General features: G+C 42.2%; 2 protein-coding genes and 1 long non-coding RNA gene across 4 annotated transcripts in view; 1 reads left to right on the top strand and 2 right to left on the bottom strand.

The window, feature by feature from the left end:
- The window catches only part of LOC116788332 (elastase-1-like), a 32336-nt gene extending 26455 nt beyond the window's left edge, over nucleotides 1-5881 (bottom strand). The window contains 1 exon segment of the mRNA XM_032691132.1: nucleotides 5733-5881. Coding sequence (XP_032547023.1) covers nucleotides 5733-5881 — 149 coding nt within the window.
- Nucleotides 5813-17196, top strand: GORASP1 (golgi reassembly stacking protein 1). 2 transcript variants are annotated; one of them, XM_032687184.1, is made up of 9 exons: nucleotides 5813-5942; nucleotides 9016-9096; nucleotides 10133-10336; nucleotides 10987-11073; nucleotides 11428-11558; nucleotides 12100-12241; nucleotides 12778-12922; nucleotides 13217-13372; nucleotides 15053-17196. In XM_032687184.1, exons 1-9 carry the CDS (start codon nucleotides 5880-5882, stop codon nucleotides 15334-15336), a joined length of 1293 nt encoding a protein of 430 aa, XP_032543075.1. In that variant the 5' UTR covers nucleotides 5813-5879; the 3' UTR covers nucleotides 15337-17196. The 2 variants fall into 2 exon arrangements, with proteins under 2 accessions (XP_032543075.1, XP_032543081.1); XM_032687190.1 differs by lacking the exon at nucleotides 5813-5942 and adding an exon at nucleotides 7214-7490.
- LOC116786548 lies at nucleotides 11410-14286 on the bottom strand. Its single transcript, XR_004356993.1, has 2 exons — nucleotides 12532-14286; nucleotides 11410-11616 (listed from the first exon to the last, which is right to left on the bottom strand). It is a non-coding gene; the product is annotated as an uncharacterized LOC116786548 (long non-coding RNA).
- Nucleotides 17197-20162: the final 2966 nt, after the last annotated feature.

The raw sequence follows: 20162 nt of genomic DNA, 5'->3' as shown, positions 1-20162 counted from the left end.
CGACTAGAGGTCTTGACAGTTTTATTAATATTTGCCAGTGAAGTGGATAATACCACTGTGGATAAGCTTTACCACCTGTTCCAGAAAGGCACCAGCATCACATAATTCTGTGTAACAACAAACAGTCTCATTCAGCTGCCACTGAAAACTTGCGTTTAAGCAAATTAATTAGGCCCGTAGGCACTATATAGAGATCTTAATTTTGACCTGACCACCCTAGTCAGCACCATTCCACCAAAGACAATGATTCTGCCATCAAATAGCTTCCAGCTCAACAGCAAGTTCACTTTGTTCAAAAGAGATCAGGTAACAAAAGGCATCTTTTGAAGAAAGTTCAGCATCTTTCAAAGATTGAAAAAGATCTCATTTTTTCAGGATGATAAAGGTCCTGCAAATCAACTGCAAAAGTTCAAGAGGAAATAAATTCCTTAAGAAAATTCATTTTAAAGAGACTTGATCTACTAGATGCTCTGCCTCTTAATTCTGAATATTGAATTTCTGTAATCTATCCTCAGTAATGTTTAGTTCTTACCCCCAATTATTTTTACCTAAACATTAATGCTTGTTTAGGGTCAACTTCTTTGCTCATCTTAAAATTTATCATAGGCCTACTATTATACGAAGATTTTGTATTGACAATGGCAAAGAACTAATCTTCCATTAACTTTTTTCATCATTCTTGATTTAAGTAATTAAGGTCATTCACAGAACTTCCTCTATTTTGCAAGCTTACTTCTGAACCTTGCTGAGTCCAGGCAGTTAATATTTAAAAACATTTACCCTTTAGAAAGTTTGAATGGTTATTCCTTTATAATTTCTGATGAATTCTACAGAAAACAGTTTGGAAAGAGGCTAAAGATCTTTATTCACACAGCCCTTCTGCCATACTGAACAATTACTTGTACACTGGACATGCAAAATCTTTAATACGAGCTACAGCCAAGAGTTGCCTGTTTTTCTCCACTGATTGAGAAAAAAGGAATCTACAACTAATTCAGCTGCAGCTTTTCAAACTGTATCTACATATCTAAATGTAGAACAGTCAGCACACATTTCACATTTACATAGGAGCCTTTAGAAAAGACTGATATTGCAGGCAAGCTGTAATTGCTAAGCATAGAAAGAGCTTTGAAAAGTAATCATTTAAAGTTTACAGTCCTCTGCAAAATCTGCCAGTTCTGTATTGTATTGTTCTAGTTCTATTACAGTGAATGATAAATGACATTTCTTTCAAAAACCAGAATCTGCAAAAGCGAAGTCCTCATAGAGATGTCATTGTGTGGAAATGCCATAACACTGCAGTATTTGTAGTGGCTTAAAGCACTTTAACAATTATACTATATTTCTTATGATCTGCCAGTCTTTATGGTTTTAACCTTGCATTACCAATTAGCTGAGGTTTACAATTTACTGAATTTATTATAAAATGAAAATCCTCTGTTGACAAAGTATTTCAAAGAATGCCTAAAATATAGCTCTTAGACATTTATTAACAATAATACAATCATATTTTCTCTATCTAATACACAATTAACAGAACAAAATTAAAAAAGTAAGATTTCAAAAAGTATTTATTCAGAAACTTGACAACAATTTTCACCCACCAGTTATGGAGTAGCCAGTTTGCATGACACGAATATGCCACCTTTGTTCAGTGTCACGTGGGACCAGACAGTCTCCTTTATCTGTTTTCAGAAACTTTTTCTAATGCAACTGTTTCCTGTACAACACAACTGATGAGGAAAGAATAATCACAGGAAGAAGAGGCTGGAAAATCTTCTTGGACCTTTTTGTCAGTTGGTCAGGATTTGCCTCTTAGTGGAACAGTCTGTAAGACCTGTTCAGAAAGCCTTTTAATTCCAGGCTCCTTGCCTCTGGCATATAACTACATTAAAGTCATTCCAAAGTTACAAACAAATGTAAGTAAACCTGAGGAAACAGTTTTATCCCAACCATTATTTTATTTTCCCACTGAGGAAAAAAAAACCATTCTTGCTCATCAGAAAATGTTTTGGAATAATGTAAAAATATCCACCAAAAAAAAAAAAATCATTTAATTATTCCAGATTATATAGCAAACAAGAAATGGAATCTGAATAATTATAATCTGTACAGTATACATTAGTATTTTGCATATTTATACATTCTCATATTTTGATAAAAGTCTGATGATCTCATTTTACTTTTTTAATAGTGAGGGCTTCTGCCTTGCTATGTATGAAATGCCATTGATACACTCTCTCCCGAGATCCAGGAGACATTTCTAGCCTTCTGTCAAGTCCTTCATCATTTTTATCCATTAGCCGTAAAAACATTCCTGCAAAATATAATTAATTAGTCTCTGCGTTCTTCCTGCTTCTTTTATTTTCCAGGTTTAAACCACCTTAACAATCTAGAAATAAATATTCAAAGAAAAATGTGGTAAATGTGTTAAATTTTGAAAAGTTGTGTAATAGCAAAAGCAGTCAAATGAAAAAAAAAAACTCCTAATCCTGAAACACACATATATTTTCAGATTTTGACTGATTGTGCTACTGAAATCAAAATTGTTCAGCATTTGCAGATTGGGTAATAAAGGAGTAAGTTTTCTTCTTTAGAAAGTATATCTTAAAAAAATGAATTATTTTTGAAAACAGGGACACTGAAAAGTAATATGGAATTCTGCCCTGACACAGAATGTAAATCTTCCATGACCTTGTACAGAACTTCATCTCAGTCCCCACTGCTGAACCTTGGGTCACTCCTGTGTGAGCTGTAAGTGTTCCATGTCTTTCAGGATTTTTGTATTTCTAAAATTTATTAACTCTTGTAGAAGAAGTAGCTACTAGTTGGTGTTCTCCTCTAGAGTCTGAAATACTCTTGTGCGGCTGTTCTAGAAACACCCACGCAACACTCAAAGTAAATCTTTAGTGTAGCACAGAATCCTCTTCAAGCCATCTACATGAAAACAAAACTTGATTTCTCTTCATGAGAGTACACAACGTGTCACTACAGATTCTGCTGTGCAATGCTGCTCTTTAATAATTTATTAAAGTCTCTGAGCTTTGGGTAAGCTGACAAATTTCATATGGAAGCACTGCTCAAGTGCTGAATAAACAGGAACTTAAGTATTTTTCTAAATAAACAAAACTGATGCAAAAGAGTGGTCCAGGGCAGATTAGATTTTTTCAGTAACTTTAGTGACAGCAACACTATTTTTTGTACTAGTATTTATTTATGTACTAGTATTTATTTAGTAAATTAAACTTAAAACATACCCACATCTATGAAATCATCCCTGGATTTCTTTCATACTACAACTCCTAATTTAACCTGAATAATAGCATGAAACACGGGGCTAATGCAATGCCAAGTTTCAAACTGTTGGAACTTTTGACAAGTAAAATGTAAAAGCACAGGGGAATAAAAAGACCACCTTAGCTATATTTTTACACCTTTTGTCATCTCACTGCTTATCTCTCTTTCCAGGGCTCTTAGAACATGAAGAAAAGCAATGTCTGGGGTTTTTTTGATCACTCTTTGGATGATCTTTCCATTCAGTGATCATTTGCTTCTAACACCTATTATCTTTTAACCACTCATTGAAATAAATACATCTTACAGTATTGCTGCTTAGTTTCCTTAAAAAACCCTGATAAAGCTTTTTTTTTGAAATCTAAGCAACAAGATCACTTCTTTCTGTGTGTTTGTTAACACCTTTAGGAACTGTAATAGATGTGTGAGATGGGATATCCCCTTATCAGGACCACGTGACCTCTTCCCAAGAATGTCATACTCAGACATCCTGGAAAAAAAATATTATTTATTATAGCTTCTATTACTTTGTTGAGACTTACAGACCTCCCCTTCAGATTTGTACTAGAATTCCTTCCAAAAAGCAGGGTATTTGGTTCTTTCCACTCCCCTGCAGCCAATGTGCTTTAAGCAGTTCAATACAACTTCTTATGCTGCGCTATCTCATTCCCCTGTTCCTCCAAAGAAATTGGGAAAGTATCACCTATTCCTGCAAGTTTACTGGCCATCTTACCTCTTTATGAGCTCTTTGACCTCCACCTTGACAAGAGACAGATGCAAAGAGAGGTTTGGGGATTGGAACCTCCTCATTGCCTTCCATGGTAAACACAAATGCAAAGAATTCCTGTATATATATATTTTTTTTGCTATGATCTTATATTTCCCAAGAGCTAATTTTATACTGGGATCAGACTCTCTTCTCTGGCATCTTCTTTTGGTATGACTGAAGAACCATTTCTCATTTCTATTTGTAGAAACACAATTGCACCGCCCACACTACAGTTCTTCATTGGCTCACCTGTTATAAAAAATATGGGGGAGAAAAGCAGTTTAAGAAAAATTACAACTATGTGGTAAGGTTCCTAAATTTACACAGAAAAAAAAAAACAAACCAACCACAGAAAAACGTTTGGCACTATTTTATTTTTTTCTGAATGCTTACATGCACTTCTGCCATCTGCTCAATAGATGTGCTGCACAGATCTGCAGTCACAGCTTAGAGACAACTCCAAGAAAAAGTTACTTAAAGAGGCTCCTGAGAATATCCAGATCTTTCTTTGAAGAAAAATGAGCCAGTGTGTGTGGCTTTCATGCATAATTAGCTACTGAAGCAACAGGGAAATTAAGAGTTTCGCTTGGAAGCAAAGGCAGAGGATGGAGAAGCAGCTCTTTTTCTCTTATGTCTTTGTGCATCACACTTGAACCACAGAAATTATGTGGATGGATCCTTTGGAAAAATGACATTTTGGAGGTGAGAGCAGTGCTACCAAGGAGTTTTACTGAAATGGATGTTTTTCTACCTGAAATGAAATTACCCACGCAGGAAATATAACTGGCACTTTATCTATAGTAATACAATAACGCTTCAAATCATTACTGCTACTTTGAAAACTTTCAGAACTTTTCCATTAGTGAGCTGGAGGCAGAATCAGAAGAATTCATCCCAAGTAAAACACAGGCATGAAATTTCGGGGGGGTTGAAATACCACCACCTCCTGGTGATCACCCACATACCCCCTTTGCCTTGAAAAACAACACCGGGCCATTGCTTTGCTTCTTCACCTCTTAATGCTAAAAATCGTCTCAGCTGGGGGAAACACAGTTCCAGAGCACAACACCAGATGTATAGACATTGGTAAAATATTAACAATAATCTCTTTGTGGGTTATACTAACGGGGATGATTTTTAAAGGCTGTAAGAATGAGAACAGTAGTGAAAACAGTAGTGAAGTGATTTGGTTTTGTGTGGGTTTTTTTTCTTTTCATGGTCTTAAGCTGCGGCAGGGGATGTTTAGGTTGGACATTTGGAAGAACTTCTTCACAGAAAGCAGAAAGGGTGATCAGATATTGTAATGGGCTGCCCACGGAGGTGGCGGAGTCACTGCCCCTGGAGGTGTTTAAGGAAAGCCTGGACGTGGCATCCAGTGCCATGGTCCGGTTGACACGGTGGTGTTCGGTCAGAGGTTGGACTCGCTGATTTCAGAGCTCTTTTCCAACCTAAGCAATCCTGAGATTCTGTGATTTTGTGATTTTCTTTTTGTTTTGTTGTTTTTTAATTTTAAGGTTCGGCGGCTTCCCCCACCCCTCACGCTGGCCCCGCCCCCTCACGCTGGCCCCGCCCATCGCGGCAACGATTTGCTTCCCTGGCCCCGCCCCCGTCGTTAGGGGGCGTTCCCCGCCGTCGCGCGCCAGGGCGCGGAGTGGAGCTGCGCTCCTACCTCGCCCCGCCGTGCGTCGGCGCCGCGCTCGGCGCTCGCTTGCTCAGGCCTGCAGGAGCGGCGCGAGGGCGATGCTCGGAGCCGCCGCCGCCGCCGCCGCCTGAGGGTCCGGCCGGGTCCGAGCGGGTCCGAGGCGGTGCCGCGGCCATGGGGTTGGGCTCCAGCTCCGAGAGCCCCGGCGGCGGCGCCGAGGGCTTCCACGTGCACGGGGTGAGGCGGCCGCCGCCCGGCCAGCGGAACGGAGGGAGGGCGGGAGGGCCGCGAGGGGCGCTGGGGCGGGTGCAGGGGCGTCCCGCTCGCCCGCCGGCCTGTGGGGGCTGAGGCTCCGCGGGTCCCACCTGTCGGCCCCCTCCCGGGAGCTGCCACGCCGGCAGGGGCGGGGCGGCCGCGCCGCTCTCGGTGCCCGCGGGTGCAGCGACCCGCCGGGTCCTGGTGCGGGACAGCTCGGGGGAGCCTGCGGGGCTGCTCTGGGGCAACTTGGAGTAGTTTTAAGAGTAGTCTAGCCCTCTCTCTGTCCCTGCTCCCCTCTCTGCTCCTCTTTCTCCCTGCTTCCTCCTCCCTCTGTTCCCCTCTGCCCCGTTCCCCTCCTCTCCCTCCTTCCCTGCTCCTTTCCCCCTCCTTCCCTGCTCCTTTCCCCCTCCTTCCCTGCTCCTTTCCCTCTCCTTCCCTGCTCCTTTCCCCCTCCTTCCCTGCTCCTTTCCCCCTCCTTCCCTGCTCCTTTCCCCCTCCTTCCCTGCTCCTTTCCCCCTCCTTCCCTGCTCCTTTCCCCCTCCTTCCCTGCTCCTTTCCCCCTCCTTCCCTGCTCCTTTCCCCCTCCTTCCCTGCTCCTTTCCCCCTCCTTCCCTGCTCCTTTCCCCCTCCTTCCCTGCTCCTTTCCCCCTCCTTCCCTGCTCCTTTCCCCCTCCTTCCCTGCTCCTTTCCCCCTCCTTCCCTGCTCCTTTCCCCCTCCTTCCCTGCTCCTTTCCCCCTCCTTCCCTGCTCCTTTCCCCCTCCTTCCCTGCTCCTTTCCCCCTCCTTCCCTGCTCCTTTCTCCTTCCTTTCCCCCTCCTTCCCTGCTCCTTCCTTTCCCCCTCCTTCCCTGCTCCTTCCTTTCCCCCTCCTTCCCTGCTCCTTCCTTTCCCCCTCCTTCCCTGCTCCTTCCTTTCCCCCTCCTTCCCTGCTCCTTCCTTTCCCCCTCCTTCCCTGCTCCTTCCTTTCCCTCTCCTTCCCTGCTCCTTCCTTTCCCTCTCCTTCCCTGCTCCTTCCTTTCCCTCTCCTTCCCTGCTCCTTCCTTTCCCTCTCCTTCCCTGCTCCCTTCTCTGTGGATCTTCACAGCATCTTGTCCGGAGGTTAATTCCTGCTCCAGCCTCCCCCCGGCGTTGGATGTATTTGCGAGTTTGTTTTGACTCCTGGATATCCAGCACTGTCTGCACACACACTGGTGTAAATGCCTATCCCGACGTTTCAGGATAGACAGAGGTGTTGCTGATAACAGCTGTTAAATGAGTTATCATTTCGTTTAGTGAGTGCTCTCCCTCGCTGGAATCAGAGTGGAAGTGTTGTTGCCACGTGCTGCTTTACGCATCATCCCAGTTTATGTTTCTCAGTGTCACGAGGTGTGTTTGGGGTACTGCTGCTCTGTATCTGCTCGTGTCAGTCTCCTGAACTGAGCCTGCTCCGTCAGAAATGTTGGTCCTCCTTTCATGCTGAGCGCAGGACACTGCTCAGGTTTCTGTACTGGAGGATGATTTTGGTGACCAGCAGTCTGCAGAAGACAAAGTAATTTCTCTTTTCTCCAGGGAATTCATGCAGCTCTTGATACTGGGTCATTTTGAAAACCAAGTGCAGCAGGATTTTTTGCAGCTCACAGCTCCCTGTGGGAACCTGGGTGGTTCTAGACACCCAAACACCAACGTCCTGAGCTCTGTAGTAACTTTCACGTGCTTCTTCTTGTGTACATTTTCATCCTGGACATTATGTAACGTGATGGTTTCATTCTAAGGCTTCTTGAACATTATTTAGAATTTTTATGTAAACATTTTTAACCTTTGGTTCAGTATAAAGCTGTCTGTTTGCAGTTTAGGGTTGTGATGAAAGTTAATACTTTCTACTCCAATCGTGGTTACAGTGCTCAGTCTTGACTGTTTAATAATAGAGCATGATTTTTATTCTTAGCTTTGTTTTAAAGGCTTTTGCTGAAGTAACTATGTTATTATTTTATAACTATAAAATAATAACTAATATATTTTTTATATATAAATATATATAAAATATAAAACTATTTTATTGATGTATTTTATAACTTATAGAAAGTTCTGCCAGGAAAAGCCCCAATACCAATACACTTTAACTATTAAAAAACCCCCAATACAGCAGCTTGGGGCTGTATATATTGTATAGACCAAATATAAGATATGGTAGTTAAACTTTCCAAGCAATGAGCTTCTCAGTTTAGATGATGCCTGGGTTGTAACTTGGTGCTTAAACTTTGGGGTGTCCCTCAGGAGTCAAGTATATGAGGTTAAGGGCTGCTGAGATAACAAAAAGTAAAGTTAAAATCAGTGCAAACTTGTCAGCACGTTTGCAGTGGTTCCTTAACATCCTGTTGCTTTCTCAGTGTACCTTGGAAGTGGGTGGCCTCTGACAGAATTTGCACATACCAAGCACTGTGTAACTCGTGGTGGGGTTTATCTTGGTGTGAATGCATTTTAATAAGTGTTCTCTATATTTATTGCACCTGTCCTGTGACAGCTTGGTTATAATGAAATCGAGAAGCTGCAGCTCTCATTTCTTAGGAATCCTTTGTGAGTGGTGGCAGTTTCCTTGACCAGTACCTGTGGTGAGGCAGCATTTGTAGTGTTCTCATCTAAGTGTTCCTGTTCCAGTGGGCTGGAAACTGTGGGAACCCAAGTGTAAATCGTGTTTATGGAAAAATGGCTCTGCTGTAAGTGGGGATCTCAATGTTCTCAGGCTGTTAGAAGTATGGAAGAAAATCCTGAAGCAGCACTTTGAGAACTAAACCTTCCTCCAAAGTATTCAGTATTTAAATTCCAGGCTGTGAACACTGAATCACAATATTTGTGTTTTCTATGGGGTTAAAAACCTGCTTTTTACAGCTTAATTTGAACACCTGTTGCTCATAGTTTTGTAAAACTTAGTTCACAGTTGTGGATTGCTTCCTGAAATCTGTCATTTGGTATCTTATCTCTGGTTCAACTCAAAAGTAAATATGGAATTGTGTAAAGATTAACACTGTTACTTATGTAACTAGAGATCAGTGTTTAATAAAATGTATGTTTTTCAGGTCCAAGAAAACTCCCCAGCACAACAAGGAGGACTGGAACCTTTCTTTGATTTCATCATTGCCATTGGACACACGAGGCTTGTAAGTCTCAAATGATTTTAATGTTGGTTTTTTTTTTCTTCCCTGCATGAACTATGGGTGTTGTGTTGATTAAAAAGTAGAAGCCCAAACTGTCACAGTAAAGAAAGCTTTTCACATTCTATGTGGCATTAAAAATAAAGTAAAATTTGCTGGTGTTTGAAGTCTCTTCTCTGGCTGTATCCACATTTGAGGAAAGGGTCTTATTTATGCCTTTACTCACCTTAACTTCTTAACAGGTTGACGCAATGTTTATGTTATTACTCATTCCTACGTATTTTTTGCCACAAGGTGAATGTTGAACTGGTGAGTCAATAGTAAGAGCTCAACATTTGTTTAAACAAACCTGTTTCAACATTTGATAAAACCTGAAAAAGAATCGTAGCCTGTCTACTTATACTTTTGGGACCAAGAGCACAATAGGTTGAGCTGTGAGAGAAGAGTTGAGTTCTGGTTTGATGGGGTTTTTGGGGGTTTGGTTGGGTTTCTTTTGTTTGTTTATTTAACAGGCTCAGAGCTTCACCTATAGGCTTCACCCTAACCCCATACAAGCTGAATTCATTAAGTTTGTCTTGCTTTTATGAGCAGAGATGTCTTTTTGGAAGTGCTTGTTGAAATGGTGATTGTGGTGGAAGATCATGTAATCTTTTTAACATGACAGACACGATGATGGTTCTGTCAACTGTTCCCAAATAGTCTGTCCTTTCACAGTCAGTTTGCAGTGACTTTGAAGGGCTCAGAGACATGAAGTGAAATGTTGCTGCTCTCATGTTGCTGGTATTACTTAATAGCAGTTGTGAAGCATTTCATGCAAGTGATGAAATGGAATAACAGCAATTATGTAAAGGGACAGGTGCTGACAGTACTGACTGCTTTCTAATAAAAGAAAATTGAACTGCTGGGACTGTTTGTGAACCACAGAGACTAAACTTTAATGGGTTTGGTTCTTTGTATTCAAATTCTGCCTGAGATGTGACATGTTACAGGTGCATTGGGAATAATGTTAATCTAATCCTGTATCTCTTTCTGTGCTCTACAGAATAAGGAAAACAATATGTTGAAAGACCTGCTGAAGGCAAATGCTGAGAAAGCAGTGAAGCTGGAGGTGTATAATATCAAAACAATGAAAATAAGAGAGGTGGAGGTGATCCCCAGTAACATGTGGGGAGGACAAGGCCTTCTTGGAGCCAGCGTGAGGTTCTGCAGCTTCCAGGGAGCCAATGAACACGTGTGGCATGTTTTGGTGAGAGAGAATTCTTTGGTGGCTTGTCAGTGTTCATACAGCCTTGCTTTACAGTGTAATATTTAGAAGTAACTTTTATGTAAAGTACAGTGCTGAAATCACACAGAGGAAGGGAGCAGAGTCTTGAAGGTTTGAGCTGTTTCAGTAGGGACAAGGAGTAGGTGGCTGCCAGTGTTGCCTGTCGCTGTGACAGAAATAACTCCATCCCAGCCAGACCCAATAGTGTAGATGGGAAGGTTTTTTTTGTTGAAGAATCAGTGTCAAAAGCAAAAACATTCTGGCCTGATTGGTGTCTCTGTGTTGCCTAAACTCCATTGAATTAATGTTACAAAAAGCACCACAAATTTATTTTAAAATTAGAGGTAGAACTGAAAAGGAAAGACTGTTTGTTATGTTTCTGGTTGTTTAAATAAATGTAACTTCTCCACGTCTTTGGAGTATCTTATTTTAAATTGGTAGCATCTTGGTCTTTCTTATTCAGCACGTTTTACAAGATGTCACACTTAGATGTAGACTATTCAGGGACTTCTGTTTTATCCCATAAACAAAATGTTCTTTCCTTCTGCTGTTTTTGGAGTTAGCTTTCCCTTTTGATCTCAGGGTGGTTTATCCTGCTGCCCGTGCAGATGACAACTGTCATTCTTTCACAGGACGTTGAACCTGCATCTCCTGCAGCTCTGGCTGGTCTACAGCCCTACACTGACTACGTTGTTGGATCTGATCAGATTCTCCAGGAGGTAGGGTGCATTCCAGTAGGGACTGGTTGCCTTTGTGTATGTTCTAGGATTTGTTTTTTCCTAAATCTAATTCTATGTACATCAAACGTATGGGGATGGTGTTTGGGTATTTGGGGAGGTTGGTATTTATGACAGATGCTTTATTGTTGAGGTAAACATTATCTGTCTTTTTAATGTGACAACAACAAGAAGTTGCCATTAAAGATCAAACTACACCAGTGAGTTTTCTGGCTCTGGGTTTTTAATGTCTCATGTTGAAGTAAATAACTACGTAAAATGCTGACTTGCTTCCAGCTCCTTGTCTTGCACATGTGAGTTTATTAACTTTGTCTTTCCTTTTTTTTTTTTTCTTAGTCAGAGGATTTCTTTTCCCTGATTGAATCCCATGAGGGGAAGCCACTGAAGCTGATGGTTTATAACACTGAAGCAGATTCCATTCGAGAGGTAGTTGTGACTCCCAATGGAGCTTGGGGTGGAGAAGGAAGGTACTGATCTCTGGACAGTCACTTGAAGACAGGTTATATACTTGCTGTAAATGAGATCCTGCTAAGAGTATTATTACTATCAATTGCAGCTTGTTGTTTTCAAGTTAAGCCTTGTTTCCTTACACTTATCACACAAAACTGTTAATCTCTTCATAAAAAAAAAAAAGCTTAGAACTAGGAATTGGGCACGTCTTGGATCTAATCCTTTTGAGTTGAATCAAATGGCAAAAACCAGCAGATTCACTGTCTTCATTCTCATAGTCAAACACTGAGCTAAAGCAAGAACAAAACCCACACCAGGTCAGATGATACATTCTGTAAAGATACAAACCCAATCAACTGAAAGCTAAGCTGTGTATTTTTAAAAGTCAACTGCACAGCGTTCCCTGAGTATTGTAAGTGAAGCAACTCTTGCAGGTGGGTATTTCCTGCTATAGATGAAAGACACAAACTCTTCTTGTTGTGAAGAGTCAAAATTTAAAACACTAGTTTTGTTAAGAACACCCGTTTTTTTGTGTCTTGATTTACTTGTCTTGCACAGCTTAGGATGTGGTATTGGATATGGCTATTTGCACAGAATTCCAACACAATCCAAAACATCAAAGAAAAAGCCAGAAAGCAAACCACCTTCACCCTCAGCAGAAGCTGGAACTTCTGTACCTTCCACTAATGGTTACACAGAGGTAGGTAAGAAATAAATGCCAATCTCTGGCATGTTCTCTGAAGTTTGAAAATGTTCTACTTTTTTGGAACATCGGTAACACAGTGTATTGGAGTACAGTGTTTAATTTTGCTTGAATGAAATGGAGTTGGGTGAAGGGAAAGTGAGAGCTGAGGGTGCTGAGCAGGTGTGAGATCACCAGTGTTGGCTGATACAAGTTTTTGCCAGGTATTTTCTTCCTATTTTCAAGACTTGCATGCTCTATACTACAGCTGTAACCGTCAATGAGAATGACATTAGAAGAACATTTACCTCACTAGGAAAAAAAACACCTACAAGAACTGAGCATGGACTGTTCTTCTAAGAACATACTGGCTTTAAAAGCTGAACTGGAACATTTTGATGTCCTAATTGGTGTTTGGCTTTCAATTTCAGCATCACAGATTCTCTCTGAATTGGTGTATATGGAAACAGGCAGGATGCTTTCATAGGAAGGTTGGCTTCAGGTGAACCTATCAATGTAAAAAGATCTTTTTCCTTCTTACTGTCTTATTCCAGACTCCATTATTGGCACCTACCTCTCAGAGTGACAGCTCTGAAACAGTCATGAACTTGGATCATTCCAGAGATCAAGAAATGAGCGGTTATTCACCAGAAAGCTCACTTTCTCCTCCTCCCCCTCTCCAGAGAGTTATGGATCCAGGTATATTTTCTTAGGTGGTTTTTCAGCAGTTCTTTACAGGACATCTAAATAAATGAATATACAAGCTTGAGACTTAAATGTAGAACTGTGAGCATTGGTGGTTGTTTTCCTTGAAATTTTTGACTTCCCTGGATTTCAGAGCTGTAGAATTGAGGTACCACATAAGTTAAATTTATTTGCATTTAGCAGGGAGGGGATTTCACTGACTTTAGTCTGGATATAACTTGTCTTTTTTTAATCTAGAATTTTGTGTTGTATCTAAAAAAGTGATGTAATGTTCACTTTCTCCTTCAGGATTTCTAGATATGTCTGGTATTTCATTTTCTGAGCTCACTAGCTTAACAGAAGTGTCCAGCATGTCCCCATCTGCCTCCTTCAACACGCCAGCAGCAGGTGCTTCCACAAGCCCTGAAAAATTAATGTCAAACGATGAAGCCTCTACGTATTTTGGTAAGTGCATTAAAGACCTCCTTTATTTCTGGAATTGCACCAACTCATACCCATTCAACATTTTCACACTTTCTGGAAATAAGCAAATTTTAATAAAAATCAGGACAGGCAAAAATCAGATGGAAAAAGTAGCAGAAATCAGGTGTAGAAATGGACAAAAACTAACGTGCTTTTTTATAAGATTATAGAAAGTGGGTCTTTTTCTTTAAATGAAAACACTGATTAAACTGACTTTAAAAGTAGGTATTTCTAAAAGCAGTGTAAATGAATTTTTGTACCACAGTTGTGAAGCAAAACCGAAGTTTTTTAGTTAGTCATCTTAATATTGTCTTTTTGTGGTGGCTGACTCTGGCTGGAGACCAGGTGCCCACTAAGTTGATCTGTCACTCTCTGTCTTCAGCTGGGCAGGGGAGAAAAAATCCAGTGAAAGCCTCATGGGTTGAGATAAGGGCAGGGAGAGATCCCTCTCCAGGTGCTGTCATGGGCAAAACAGACTCAACCTGGGGAAATGAGTTTAATTTCTTACCAAACAAATCAGAGGAGGATAGCGAGAAATAAACTGAAATCTTAAAAACATGTCCCCTCTCCCCACCCCCCCTTCCTCCTGGGCTCAACTTTACTCACAAATTTTCCATCTCCTCCTGCCAGAGGCACAGGGGGACTGGGAATGGGGGCTGCAGTCAGTTCATCACAGGTCCCTGCAGCTCCTTCCTCCCCAGTGGGGGAGCTCCTCACACTCTGCCCTTGCTCCAGCATGGGGTCATTCCCACAGAGATCCAACTCAGGTCCTTCCCACGGGCTCTAGTTCTTCAGGAACTGTTCCAGCATGAGTCCCTTCCATGGGGTGCAGTCCTTCAGGAACAGGCTGCTCCAGCCTGGGTCCCCTGTGAGGGGTCCTGCCAGGACCCTGCTCCAGCACAGGCTTCCCCCAGGTCACAGTCTCTGCTGGGCATCCCCCTGCTCTGGCACGGGCTCCTCCAGGGGCTGCAGTGGATCTCTGCTGCTTCCCCACAGCTTCCATGGGCTGCACCAGGGGCTGCAGGGGAATCTCTGCTCTGATGCCTGGGGTACCTCCTGCCCCTCCTTCTGCACTGAGCCAGGAGTCTGCAGAGTTGTTTCTCTTGCATATCCTCATTCCTCTCTCTGGCTGCTGTTTTGCAGTGGGAATTTTTCCCCCTTCTTACATACATTATCCCAGAGGTGCTGCCACTGACACTGATGGGCTCGGCCTTGGAGCTTGCTGGCATTGGCTCCCTTGGACATGGGGGAACCTTCTGGCAGCTTCTCACAGAAGCCACCCCTGTAGCCCCTTAATACCAAAACCTGGCCATGCAAACCCAACACACTTTTCTGTTTAAGAAAAATAAATATATTCACAGGATGCCTGCCTTTCCCTTCCAAAGGTAGGGTGACTGTAAGAGTTGCAACACAGAATAACAGTAACAGTAAAAACACAAGAGACCCAAATGTTCACGGTCTTTTAAAAAGCTGTGTGCACCATCAGAGTTCCTGGATTTGGGGACAACTGAGTAAATGCAGCCCATGTATTTGACAGTTGTGAATCTGTTTCTGTGCCTGTACAAGGTCTCTCATTCAGGCTGATTTTTCTAGGGTAACCAGGGGTGCTTGCTTGTTACCTTGCCAGTTTTTATTTTCTTACAAACCATTTCCATTTCCCAGAACATGCCACAGCTTTGGCCCCTGAAGATATAACCCTGTATTCTGAAGGCTCAGTCAAGCAGCCAGAGCTGGATGACCTACTGCCTTCAATTCCACCTTTACCTTCTTTTCCTCTTCCACATGAAATTTCTTCAAAAACAACTCTAGGAACTGATCCTGATAACCAAGAATTAAGGCTGCTTGTGAACAGCACTGAGAGCTCATTAACCACTGCTCCAGAGAGACCAGAGGAAGAAGCAGCAAGTGAACAGAAAGAAGAAGCAGCTGCACAAGATCCTGAGTGAAATGGACCCTGCTCGTGTTTACAGACCGTCAAATGCTGCAGCTTGGAATATTTTTCTGATCTTGAAAGAATTACAGTTACTTTATTTTGTTAGTGTAGACAATACTAGAAAAGAAATCACATGAAGTACATATCTTGTTGTATTTTCCAATCACTGTTTAATGGATTGTTCTGTGTTCAAACTTTGAATGCTGTCCAAAAATCACCAAATTAATGGAGAAATTAATGCAGAAACAAGTTGGACACTGGCAGAATGTCAAGTTCCAGCATTCACGTTTGCCTACAAGTGCTCCTGAATGTATTTATGAAGGCACTGTGCCTGAACAGTGACACTTAGTGATGATTTTATCAGTATGATTGATGGCATTAAAAAAAATATTTATAGTTTTGTTAGAAAGCTTTTCTAATGGTATTCCTTGGGTAGACAGTTCTTGTGACTTGCAAGGCATTTCTTACCCCAGGATACTTTTATTCCTACTTTATACTCCTCAGACTGTTATTTTTCTTGTTTTAAGTCCCTTCTCTGTAAGGTACCTTCACTACAACTACTTCCTTAGTAAAGGAAGGGCCATGTGGTTTGAAGTTGCAGCACAGAGAGGGGACAGTCGTGGTGGGTCCTGTCACTCACTTCTGCTCTTCTGTGGACCAGGTGGTGGCCTCACACTTAAATAAAAAATGAAGCAGAGGAAGGAATGATGATGGTTATTTGAAACAAATGGAAGTGAAAATGATGTTTAAGTTGGGGTGATGAACCTTTTCAGTGGAGCTGAATGTCTTGGCTTCTGTAATGACTGAGAAATAGCTTTTCTTTAGTTGTGCTTTTCTATTTACTCATTTCTATTTTTATACAGATCGTTGTAAGTTTAAGACATGGGGCTGTCGTGCAGCAACATCAACTGCTTTTTGTAGCTTTTTGTTTGCACTTGTCTTCAAATAGATTCTGAATGTAGCAGCAAACATGACATGAACAATGAAAGGCGTGTGGTTCTACAACCCTCAGGGCAGTGATTTATCATGGAATGTCAAAGGGATAGGGAATAACACAGTTACTGTGGTGAAACTCCTTCCTGAATTAAGAGAGGGGGGTGTTGAAGCTAAACACTGAAGTACATTTATTTAGTACAATATTGCCTGATTTCCTTTTCCCTGCCCTGTCTCCTGCTCTGTTTCTGCACTGTGCAGACCAGTACATGACAACTGCCAGGGCTGAAATCTGGTACTGAGGCAGGAGGGAGGGACTCAGAGTCCCACAGATTTGCCTGTGACAGCTCAGCTTCACCCGAAGGGTGCAGGTGAAGTCACACCACAAGAGGTCTTCAGCTGAGTGCACCCTGGGGTAAAATCTGTCCTTGGTACTCCTTCATCTCTGTTGTTAGTCTGAAATACTGCAAGTACAGTAGTTCTGAACAGGACTGTCAAAGTACCTGTTGCTTTAAAGAATGTATTGAGCCCCACCTGCAGGCACTAGAACATGGATTTGGACTCTAGTCTGCTAAATGGTCTGTTAATTGCAAACTGGTTTTATTTCCTGTATTGCTAAAATAAATTTCCTCTTTTCTTTCCTCACCTGACTGTTACAGGGGTGAACAGCCAAACACTAAAAATAAATGTAATTTAAACTATTGCTAAGTTTGTTTGGTCTTGGAGCCTGATGACTGAAGACATCTAGGTGATCTATTTATTGATGTTGTTTCTTTAGGACTTGTTTCTAGTCTTCCACCTTTCTCAAAACTGGTTTTAAGCCAGTAGTAGCTCATTTAAATGATGCTGTACTATTAACACCCTTCAGAAATTTAAGAGCAAAGAATGTCAAAACTTGTTCTAAATTTCATATGTCACCATAATAAATGGCTTAAACTTATGTCAGTCAGTCTGTGTGTTAACTGGTTCTTGGAAGGGGTTTGGAAAACCAAATCCTTGGGGTTAAGCCTCAGGCAGAGGGATGTTGGGTTCTCCTAACCTGAAACTTGATTCAAATGCTAAATGAGATGAAGAGTTCAACCTCCTCATCAAATTCCTTTTCTCTTGATAATTTGGATGCTATCTCCCTGCTGAAGCCAAGGTAAGTAGGCAGTACTCTTACCTGTGGGTACAGAAGCAAGAAAGATGGTTAGAATTTCTTAGTTTCAAAATAAAACCTGAAAAGATTTGGAGAAACACCTGAGAGTGGCAGGATGCAGAGCCAGAAACAAACAGCCAATCAACCTGTGCTGTCCCAAACATCTGTTTCCAGGTAAGGAGGAGCTGGATATGAGCTTTCCCCCACTCTGTAAACTTTGAGGGCATCTCTAAACACAACAGCAGCAGTTCTTCTGCAGACACAAGAAGGACCATCTTGGCAGCATCACAAGGAGGGCAAAACAAAGGGAGGAGGATCTCACCTTGGAGCACTCAGGGGTTTGTATGGCCAGACACAACAGGATCAGCTTCCAGACCTGAGCTGCTCCCTCATATTAATAGCTGAGCCTGAGGACATGAGTCTGGCAGATGTTTAATCCAAAGAGGCTCCCAGGAGCTCAGGTACTGTAGCAGGGATTAGGCAAAGCCCATCTCCACTGAGCCATGGCCCTGCCTTCTCCAAGGAGCCAGGACACCTGGGATTGACAGGGGCTGATCCTGGGTGGGCCCTCCAAGGCTGTGGGACCTCCACCCACCTGGATACTACAACTCTGCTCAACAAAGGCCAGAGAAACCTGGTCAGGTCCTGCCCTAAGCAAGGTTAACTTGAGCAGGCTGGACCAATCCCTCCCTTCCCAAGTAATTACGTGATTGATGGGAACTTTGGACACCATAACCCTGTACTGGGAATGATCACAGCCCCCAAAAATCATGATAAGGAAATAACCATCCCAGAGATAAACACACAAATCTCATTGTTAACAGCAATATGAATGCTGAACTAATTCTGGTTGAACTTGAATGAGTGAATGGATGTATTTACTGTCTTTAAGTTGAACAGCTACTGTCAAGAACCGTTGAAACACCAAATTCAGGCAGTGATGACTGTTTTCTCTCTTAAACTTTCACAGCAGGCTTGATAATCTAATGAACCTCCTGCTGTACTGCTCTAGGCTCTGTGCAGAGGCTGCTCATCCCAGTTGCCACACTTGGCATCTCAGAATTTCTCTGAGCTGTAACTCAGAAATGCTGCAGCATAACAGATCTCTCTAATGCTAAGCAGAGATCACACAGCTCGTGTACCAGTGTGCTCAGACATTTCCAGATGTATTCTCCATCTTCCCCCAAAGCTGGGCAAATATTTTCACCTCCAAGCAGTTTCATAAGAACAGGCACCACTGCCTCTGGCTGTTAAGTGAAAGCAGGTTACTCACTGTACTGATTTGACTGGGTTAATCAGTTCCATTTCCTGGGCACTGCCACTAATGCCGACACATCATCCCTGCTGACTTTTGCCTTAAGCAAACACTAACTTGGCAGTGGTTCTGCTGTAACAGAATTTCAAAGCAATTGTGTAAGTTACATTTCTAAGCTATAAAAAGTAATCAAGCACTCACAGTTCCCCAAAAAGGATGGCTAGAACAGTGTCACAATATCCTCAGAGAGAGATCAGGCGTGTCCCATCCAGTCTCTAATCAGTATCTCTGCTCTGCATGATGTCTACACAGCTGTTTACAGAAAAAACCCCACCAGAGCAAAGGAAACTTTCAGTCAATCCATATTCTTGACTTTTAAGTGTGCATGTGCTCCCAACAGCTCTGTTATCCAGCTGTGAGGTGACTTAACCCAGCTCTGTTCGGGAGCAACCAGCACATGTGCAGTGTAAGATTATGTTTGAATCAAACATGACCTCTGCAAAAGGAAAAATGATACCTTGGTGTAATGCACTGGTCTCTGTGACAGTCACTGTGTGCCTTCACCTCTGGCAAATGCATTCTCTCCCCTTCTTTGGCGCCTCCACACTAATTCACCTCAGAGTGACTTCACAACCTCTCTGTCTGGGGCTTGTTTTGACTGTATTTTAAACCTTTCTAAAAATTAATTCTAAATCCTTCAAGTAGTTCTCTTCCTAAAATGATACTTGCACTTCAGTTGCCAAGTACTGAGCTGAGCTCTTCTGTTCTCAGCACCTCCTCACCTGAAGAAAATAAAAAATTGCCTGTCATAGACAAATTAAATGCTCTTCTAGGAGACAGGTTACGCTACTAAGTACTAGATTTGCAACTCCTTCCCATCATGAACTTGGAAATTAAAATAACTTCTACAAATCAGTGGCCCTTTCTGTTTGATTCTGGCAAACTGGAACTCTCTCTGTTCACAATGTCCCCAGAAGCTATGACTCTCCTATGAACTCAAAATTCTCCTGCTTTTGCCTTCAGGACTCTTACAGACAGCATAAGTCCAGAAAAGATGACAGAAATTAAAAGGGAGTAGCAAAAAAACCCCTCCTCTCACTTTATACTCCATGTAAGTCAGATGCTGGGAGTCTCTGGGAAGACATTTGGTCACTGAATTACTGCATTCTCCACCAGAGCAGCCCAGCTGACAGTCCCCACGGCAAAAGCTTTGAGTATCCTGTCCTGGCTTTTTCAGCATCAGGAAAACCAGCCTTGGTTTCTCATGTGCTTCTTACAAGGATACAACCTTTCCACATCCAGACAACTCAGCACCAGCTGGCACCAGTCACTTGTCAGCACAAACTACTTTCATGGTACAAAAGCAGCACTGCCCAGGTGAGCAGCATGACTTGAGCACATTTGGCACCTCAATAGGAGCTCAGAGCTCACACCTGAAGGTCTGCACACCTCCTAAATTCTTACATTCAACCATATTATATGATCATCTTCATGTGATTCTGCTAAGGTGCTG

This window comes from Chiroxiphia lanceolata, chromosome 1, assembly GCF_009829145.1.
Source record: "Chiroxiphia lanceolata isolate bChiLan1 chromosome 1, bChiLan1.pri, whole genome shotgun sequence".
NCBI lineage: Eukaryota > Metazoa > Chordata > Aves > Passeriformes > Pipridae > Chiroxiphia > Chiroxiphia lanceolata.
Note: the sequence above shows the minus strand (reverse complement) of the source record. Positions and strands in the feature narration are given on the sequence as shown.